Source organism: Sapajus apella, unplaced genomic scaffold (assembly GCF_009761245.1).
Source record: "Sapajus apella isolate SASKATOON/1434 unplaced genomic scaffold, GSC_monkey_1.0 scaffold52, whole genome shotgun sequence".
Taxonomy (NCBI): domain Eukaryota; kingdom Metazoa; phylum Chordata; class Mammalia; order Primates; family Cebidae; genus Sapajus; species Sapajus apella.
Window position 1 is genome coordinate 12,987,488 of NW_022436992.1, and position 9,226 is coordinate 12,996,713.

The window sequence follows — 9,226 nt, forward strand, 5'->3', positions numbered from 1 at the left end:
TTTAACATGAATGTGAATCACACGGTGAGCTTGTTAAAATGCAGATACTCTCATTGAGTGAGTGTGGGGTGGTGCCTGACTCTGGATTTTTAACGTACTCCCAAGTGACGATGATGCTATTAGCATCAGGCTATACATATGCACAATCTGCTCTAACCAATTTTTCTAGCCTCATCTACTTCTCCCTGCCTAGCATACATATGTGCATATGTATATCTCTTACACACACACACACACACACACACACACACACACAGAGAGAGAGAGACAAAATGTTCTCCAAACATAATCTCCAGCCTCTGTGCCTCTTGCTGTTTCCTCAAGTCCTGTGACTGTCCGTTACAATTTTACCCATTTTTCAGGAACAAACTCATTCTGCCATAACCTTCTCCTATCTTCTTACCTACCTCACTCCCATACCCCATCTAGTAGAACACCACAAAAACCTTGGGACATCCCTGACACTGGTACTGTTTCTGGTTTATAATGCCATTATAGGTCTTCTTGTTTCATCCTTACTGTTAGACTGCACACTCTCCTGGAAGGCCGGGACTACCTACCTAACCTCTGTCACCTAGGGCATCCTTGGGCTCTTGTTAACCAGTAAGTATCTGTTGAAGTGGATTTGAATTCTAAGAAAAACAAAACATCTCAACTCTACTTCATGTAATTCATTTTGAGCAGGAGCTTCAGATATTTCTTTACGATAAACAAAAACACTCTTCCAGGAGAACTGACTCATTAGCAAACCTGAGAAAACTTTGTTCTATAATTATTTTTTGACATATAAACATTCAAATGATGCCCAGAGAATTTTGGTACTTATCATATTTGTAGTAGTCTCCAGGTATATAGATTAGAGTTCTAATATTAATTTAAAATTAAATCTAATTTGTTACGATCTTGTAATGACTATATTATAAGCCTAAAATATGTTCCAATCCAGGGCCTAGCCCTCCCTGGTTTAATTTACTTAATGCTCCTTTTAACACTCCATTTATGAAATGAGACTGCACTTTCTCCTCAGACATAAGATTGGCTGTCTCCAAAATTTACTGTTAATATTCCTTACATTTGTGTCTAGACTTTGAAAAATGCTTTAAAACAAGCACTTTGAAGTAACATTTTTAAAAGAATGCTTAGAAACTAAAAAAAAAAAAAAACCCTATATTAAGTGTTTATACAGTAAACCCCTTATTCAAGAACCTAACCACGGCTCTTAGGTTCAAGAACCAATATTCAAGAACCTAACTATAGCTCTTAAACTTTAGCGTCCAAGAATTATCCGGACTGCTTGTGAAACATGCAGATGCCAAGTTCTTACCCAGGGAATGTCTGATTCAGTAAAACTGGGGTGGGGCCTAGAAAACTGTAGGTTTCACCAGCATCCCCAGGTGATTCGGACGCAGGTGTTCCGCAGATCTCAATTAGAGACACTGATCTCAATCCTTGTCCGGGGACACTACAGAGTTGTGTTTGAAGGAAAATGCAGATGTCTCTTGCTAAAGTCCTTTCTCAAAACAGCTATCAAGCCAGCACAGACAGGAGGTGATGTGCGTAAGGAAAACGAGGGAAAGGTTCCTTGGAAGATAATCAATGTCCAAAAACAATGAAAGAGGGAAAGTGGCGTTTCTTTGCAACCCCGGAACTCCATTCTTCGAGCATCTCCCGAACCCGCGAGGATGCTGCTCTGACCCGTCTGTCAGGACCAGGCGCTCGGGAACTGAGCCCAGGTAGGTCGCTGGCCGAGGGATGGGAGGGTGTCGTGGCCCCGCGCTCGTTCCCAGGTCGCCAGTTGAACCTCCGCAGCCGAGGTAAGACGCCCGCCCGGCTCCCGGGTCTCCGCCCCCTCCCCCGCCCCCGCACCCGGACCCTGCATCCTCCAAGTCTCGCGCGCGTAAACAAGTCGCCTTCCCCGGGTCGGCAGCCCCTCACCTGCCGCGCGGTCGCAACTCAGCCTCATCGTCGGGTTCCGGACTCCGCGGCTCCTGCTCGCCCGCGGCCGCCGGCAGCGCCTCAGCGTCCTCCACAGTCACCTCGGCTGCAGCCACGGCCCCCACGGCCGGTACTCGCGCCGGTGAAGTGGGCGCAGCTGCTGCCCCGAGGCCAAATGCCGCCTCCGCCGTCGGCACAGGGAGGTCGCGGGCGCGCCCAGCGGGTACCGTCCCTGCCGCTAGCCCCAGCAGCAGCGGCAGCAGCAGCGCCCGTACCAGCAGTCCCAGGCGGGCGGCTCGCTCCATCAGCGGCCCGCCCCGCGCGCAGGCATGGAGGCGCAGCCACGGGCGCCTGCCTCTCCCGCCGCTCGGAACTCCCACCAGGGCAAGGACACGCTAGGGATCCTACCGTCACCCCGACGGCCTGGACAGCCAGTTGTGTTCCCGGGCCACGTCTCAGCCCGGCCTCCGCCGCTGCCACCTGAGTGACAGCCTCTCTAGGACATCGCCCATTGAGCAAACTTTCCCCGTGTCTGCTCCCTCATTGGCTGCGGCCGCTGCCACTCAATGTTCCCAGGCTGGCCCTGTTAGGGAAGGCAGACTTTCCCTCGTTGTCAACATCGCGCCTACCAATCAAATCGTAATTTCGTCGTTCGAGGCCGGTCCCTATTCCGGATGCAATTACCAATGAGAAATGCCCCTCCCCGCCTTTTTTTACCTGATTGGTGCACTTATCAGTTCCCGGAATACCTTTCCTGCAACAGATTGGCCATCGCGGTGATTGGCCTCGCCCCGCAAAGCTAGGCGCTGGGGAACACTTGAAGATTATTGGTAGAAGTGGATGTCTTTCAAAGGTCTGCGCTACCTGCCTTTTGATTGGTTGGAAGCGGCACTTACTACGTGGCGGATTCTGACTGTGAAGAGGACAGTCCCAAGTGAAGAGTGGGAGGCAAGTCCCTTGTGACCGAGGAGAGGTCGACCTTAAAGGAGCTGGCATTGTAGCTCTTCTAAAGCCTAGTCTACTTGGGAAGGCAAAACGAAACAGGAAGAAGTGGCCGCAAAAGTCGTGTGGTCTCTAGAAGTGTAAGGAGGGTGCATGGTCCTACTTGGGCCCCAACGGTGCTCACAAGTCCGCTTGTTAGAGATGGCAGTGATCTGCGACAATCCAGTCCACCCGACACGCCTCCCGCCTAAGAGCGGGAAGAAGCCCCAGCCCAGTGCACTGACGTCTTTTGCCTAAGATCACCTCTCTAGTTGGTCACAGAATCATGACTTTAATTCGTGTCTTCTGACTCTGAACCGGCATGCTTTGCACCTCACCAAAGTCAGTGATGAAACTGCAAAAGGGCAGAGTGGAGAAGATTGGAATGTTCGGCCAAGGCATTTGAACTTTAATACAGCAAATAAGGACTTCCTGAAGATTTTTGAGCAGATGAATGAAGTGATAAGAAAATGCATCCTCAGCAGTGACGGCATCAATGATGAGGAGACTGGCCAGGAGTCTGTTACTTCCATCAAAACCAGTGAACATTAAAAAAATTTTTTTTAGAGACAGGGTGTTGCTCTTTTGCCCAGGCTGGAGTGCAGTGGGTTGACCATAGCTCATTGTAACCTTGAATTCCTGTGTTCAATCGATCATTCTGCCTCAGCTTCTGTAATCTCTGGGACGACAGATGCTTGCCACCGGGCCAGGCCAGTTTTTAATTTTGTTGTGTAAAGATGGGGTTTCTGTGCTGGCCAGATTGGTCTCAAACTCCTGGCCTCAAGCCATCCTCCTGCCTCAGCCTCCCAAAGTGCTAGGATTACAGGCATGAGCCACTGCACCTGCTCTAAAACCAGTGAAAATTTGTTAAGGTGTTGGCAATATGGGTATATATAGATTATCCTTCATCTTCATAAAAACATGCTCTAAGCTCTCCCCAGCCCAAGACAAAACAAACAAGAAACCCCCACTTCCCCTTCCAGCTCCTACCACATGTCTTTGTTCCTCTGTATGGCAAAACTCAAGTGTTCAAAATTCCTTATCTTCAATTCCTCTTCTCCCATTCCCAAGCACAGGACAGTTAGGCATTCACACCCTCAACTCCACCAAAACTGAGCTTGCTGAGGCCACCAGTGCTGTATTCAAAGGATAATTCCTGGTCTTCGTTTTATCAGCTGTATTTGAGTCAGCAACTCAAGTCTTTCCTGTTGAGAGCACTTTTCACTGGTCTTCCTGCTTTCCATAGTGCAGGTCATAACCCTCAAAAGTTCCCCCAGTTCACTCAGGATACAAGCCAAGTCCTTACAATAGACTACAGGGTGCTACCACATCTGGTTCCTACAGCTTTTCGGATCTCATTTCATACTGTCTTTGCTCACTCCATCCTGGCCACTGGCCTCAGCTAGCACAGTTTTGGTTTTGGTGGAGTTGAAGGTATGAATGCCTGACTGTAGTGTACTTGGCCACATTGGCCTCCTCGCTGTGACAAAGCTGGCCAATCAAGTTCCACCCTGGGGGCTTTCTTTTGTTGTTTTGGTTTTCCTGCCTAGGAAATTCTTCCCAGGTATATTAGTTTGCTAGAGCTGCCCTAACAAATACCACAGACCAGGTGGCCTGGACAAGAGTTTATTTTTTTGAAGTTCTGGAGCCTAGAAGTCCAAGATCAAGGTTGGATTCTGAGGCCTCTCTCCTTGGCTTGCAGATGGCAGCCCCCTTACTGCCTCTTCCCTCTGTGCATGTGTGCTTCTGGTGTCTCTTCCTATTTTAACACCAGCCAGACTGGAGTATGGGCCTACCTTTAAAAGACTCATTTTAACTTAATCACTGCTTTAAAGATCTTATCTCCAAATACAGTATAGTAACATTCTGAAAGACTAAGCGTTGGAACTTTAACATATAAATTTTGGAGGGACACAGTTTTTCACATAATACCCAGGTACCCCCAAGGTGTATTCCCTCACTTTATTTGAGGCTGTGCTAATCCCAGTAAAGTCTCTCCTCACTACCTTATTTAAAATGAAAACCTTCACCACCTTCCTTCACTTCTCTCCTGCTTTATTTCTGCTTAGCCTCAAATACTGTAATTTACATATTTGTTTTGTTTATTGTCTGCTCTGTTTCCCCCCACTTGCACGTAAATTCTATGAAGATTTGCTCATTGATGTATTCAAAGATATAAAACAGTGCAACCCGTTTAGCAAGCAGTTAATAAATGTTTGCTCAGTGAATGAATGAATGAAGAATACCAGGGGACAGAAGGAAAGAGACAACCAGAAAGGAAGAAACTGCAGTTGCTGTAGACAGAGGGGGTTGATTACAAGAGCAAGATTCCAGAGGATCTGGAGGAAAAGGGGCAGCTCTGCCTTCCATGCTGAAAGTAGAGCTTAGGAGGTACCCCTAGGCAGTAAGTTATTTTGAAAAGAAGAGAAAACATGAACAAACTGAAACCAATTGACCATTATCTACTCAACAAAATAGGAAATAAAATTGCAAGGTTGTTTGAACTGACTTCACCATGGACAACACCATAGTGACCCCTGTGACCCACACACACACCTCTAGATGGACTCCTGGAACCTGAAAGTCTGAGTCAACTTTGTGACACTGGACCCTGTGGCCTGATTTACCGACCTTTCAACATTCCACCATTGTTCTGCCTCAACTGATAAGCCAACCTTGTGACAATGGACCTGGAACCATGTGACACCCCTCCCCCCCAGGTGGCATCCCCCACCCCCTGGCTTGCAAAAACCCTGAACTGTAACTTCTGTAACTTTCCACTGCCTACCCCAAACCTATAAAACCAACTCCTATCCCACTGCCCTCTGCTGACTCTCTTTTCAGACTCGGGCCACCCACACCCAGGTGAATAAACAGCCATGTTGCTCATACAAATCCTGTTTAGGTGGTCTCTTCATTCGGAGCATGCCTAACAAAAATCTCCCACCTAAAAAGGATTATAATGGTTGGTGTGAGGAAGGTGTCAGAAAATTAACACAAGATGAAAAATGATTGTTAATTACCTGTTTGAAATTTGTGTATATATTTTAGTGGGCCTGGTCTTCATGGCTTTGTAATTTTTTCAATAAATGATCATGGCATGAACAAGGCTATTAATCTGAGCTAATGAATTAGGAGTCTGCTTGCCACCTGTAAATACTGTGGAAGTTTTGTTTTTTCATTTATTAATTTAACATTCAGGGATTCCATGTGACCACCTATAAAGAATGAGAATAAAGATGAACAAAATAGATGTGGTTGCTGCCCTTCTGAAGCTTAACACCTCTCTAGGTAGGGAGACAGACATTAACAATCACACATATATTATTAAAACTAAGATCTTAAAGTGCTATGATGAAAAAGGCAGAGGCAGAAGAGCACAGTGGTGAAAAATGCCAGTAAGGAGAGGCAAGCTTCATACTTGGGAACAAACCACCGATTTTCCATTTTGGAAAGAAGAAAGGCCTGAGTCAAAGTCTGCTGACTGGGAAAATAAATTAAGGAGAGAAAAGAGAGTCTACTTGTTTTAGGACAGCATGTAGCTTCACTGTGACTTTGTGGGAGCTCTGGAACCTGGGTGCCTCAGGGAAATGTAAGACAGTGGGGACCAGGCATGAGAGCTGGCCAGTGAGGCTGGGCCAGGAAAAGAAACTGGTGCTTAGGTACCCTGAGCCAGGGTTGCCCAAAACAACTAAGATTCTACACCTGAGTGTGGCCCGGAAAATCAGCATAATAGGTCTTAGATTTAGAAACAGTAGGTTCAACCCCTTAGCAGAGAGACTGCATCTGTTTAAATGAGATTTGATTGTAAATAACAAAAATCTTACCATATAGTAGCTGGAGCAAGAAGTGGGTTTCTTTCCCTTACTGATGCCACAGCTCCACAGTGATGTTTTATTTAAACTCATGCTCTTTCTATTTCTCCATGCTTCATGTGTGACTTTTGTTCCTTGTGCCCGTCATCTCACTTTTGGGATGGCAACTCCAGCATCATTTCTTTATTATAGGTAAGACAAAGAGGAATGATAAAAGGCATATAACCACCCAAACTTGCCCCTATCAAAGAGCAATCCAGGAAGCACCACCAAGGAATTTTCACTGACATTTCCCAGGCCAGACCATGTCAAATAGCCACTCAGAGGTGCAAAGAAAGCATGCTGCAGCTAAACAAAATGAGGGTTCTGCTAGTGAGGATAAAAGGGAGAATTTGTAATCAGTTTTCTTGAAGTATAATAAACTAAACCTATTGGAAATATACACGTGGATGAATGTATATACCACAGATGTATAAACCACAGTCAAGATACAGAACATTCCCATTACTCCTAGAGCTTCCTCTTACCCCTTTGTTGTCAATCTCTCCTTCTACCCGCGGCATTTAGGTAACCTCTGATCTGTTTTCTGTCACAATAGATTAGTCTGCATATTCTAGCATCTTTAACAAATGTAGCCATACGGTACATACTTTTGTGTCTCACTTCTTTCACTCCATATACTGTTTTAAAATTTATATATGTTGTTGCATGTAGCAATACTTTGTTCCTTTTTACTGCTGCTGAGTGCTATTCTGCTTTGTATATTTCACATTTGTTTATCCATTTACTTGGTGTGCATTTGGTATATTTTCAATTTTTGGGCATTACAAATAGAGCTGCTAGAGCTGCTATGAGAACATTTATGTACAGGTCATTGTGTGATGTAGGTTTTTATTTCTCTTGGGTAAATACTTAGATGTGGAATAACTGGCTCATATAGTGAATGGATGTTTCACTTTATAAGAATCTGCCAAGCATTTTTCCAAAGTCATGTACCATTTTATACCCCCACCAGTGCTGCACAAGAATTCAAGTTGTTCTGTATCCTCACCAACATTTGGTAATTGTCTTTTTAATTTTAATTATTCTACTAGGTATGTGATGGTATTTCATTGTAGTTTTGGTTTGCATGTCCCTGATGACTAATGATTTTGAGCATCTTTTAATGTGCTTGTTGGACGTTATATGTCTTATTTTCTAAAATGTCTGTTAAGTGTTTATAAAGAGAGGAATGTTTATGGGTAGGCACTCTGAGGAGTTTGCCACACAGTAAAATTTGTTGTGTTGTACCAGTTACCTATTGGCATAACAATGTTGCATAAGAAACCATCCCAAAATTCAGTGGCTTGAAATAACAAAAATGTGAACTCTCACACCCTTCACCTGGAGTTGCCTGATCTAGCTAGAGCATGATTTTCTTACGACAATGGAAGAAACACAATTAAGATGGGTGGAAACTTACAGGGCCTCGTAAAACTAGTATCAGAACCGGACTACTTGTTACTGGAGCACTGTGGACTAAAGCAAGGCATAAGACTAGGCCTAACATCAAAGAGGCAGGAGAACATGCCTTGCATGTAGTGAAAGAAACTGAAAAGTCATGTGACAAAGGGCATGAGACTAAAATGTTGTAACTGTATCAAGAAATCAGCTTATCAATGTCTCTTAAAGTGTGGCCCTGGACTGACTTAATCGAAGTTTGAGGAATGAGGTCCAGGAATCTGCAGTTTTAACAAACACCCTAGGAGACTCTACCACAAATACCATGGCAACAATCAGTTATATCTGTTCCTGAACCTAGCATGAACAATTGCTTCACAATTGCTTTACAATTGTTCATGCTAGGTTCAAGAACAGATATAACTGATTGCACGCAATAAGATACTACTTCATATATATTAGAATAGCTATTTTTAAAAATATAATATCAAGTGCTGGCAAGGATATATGAGCAATACCCCACACATTGCTGGTCTGAAGGTAAAATGGTACAACTGTCTTGGAAACAGCTTGGCAACTTCTATTACAGTTAAACATGCACTTACCATATGATATGGTTTGGCTCTCTGTCCTCACTCAAATCTCATCTCAAATTGTAATCCCCACATATTGAGGGAGGGACCTGGTGGGAAGTGATTAGATCATGGGGATGGTTCACTCATGCTGTTCTCATGATAGTGAGTGAGTTCTCAAAAGAGCTGATGGTTTTAAAGTATGGCACTTCCTCGTGTTCTCTCTCTCCTGCCGCCTTGTAAAGAGGGTGCTTGCTTCTCTTTTGCCTTCCACCATGATTGTAAGTTTCCTGAGGCCTCCCCAGCCTTGCAGGACTGTGAGTCAATTAAACTTCTCTCCTTTATCAATGACCTAGTATCAGGTATTATCTGACACCACCTATTGGTGGGTAGTGATCAGTGGTCCGGGAGCACCACAGCCCCTCAGCACAGTGAATTCTTTTTTTTTTTTTTTTTTTTTTTTTTTTTTTTTTTTTTTTTTGG

General features: G+C 44.6%; 1 protein-coding gene across 1 annotated transcript in view; it reads right to left on the reverse strand.

Moving 5' to 3' along the window:
• The window catches only part of EIF2AK3 (eukaryotic translation initiation factor 2 alpha kinase 3), a 75,705-nt gene extending 72,095 nt beyond the window's left edge, over positions 1-3,610 (reverse strand). The window contains exon 1 of the mRNA XM_032243638.1: positions 1,936-3,610. Within this exon, the coding sequence (XP_032099529.1) occupies positions 1,936-2,240 (305 nt within the window). The 5' untranslated portion in view covers positions 2,241-3,610. The remainder of the gene's footprint in view (positions 1-1,935) is intronic.
• Positions 3,611-9,226: the final 5,616 nt, after the last annotated feature.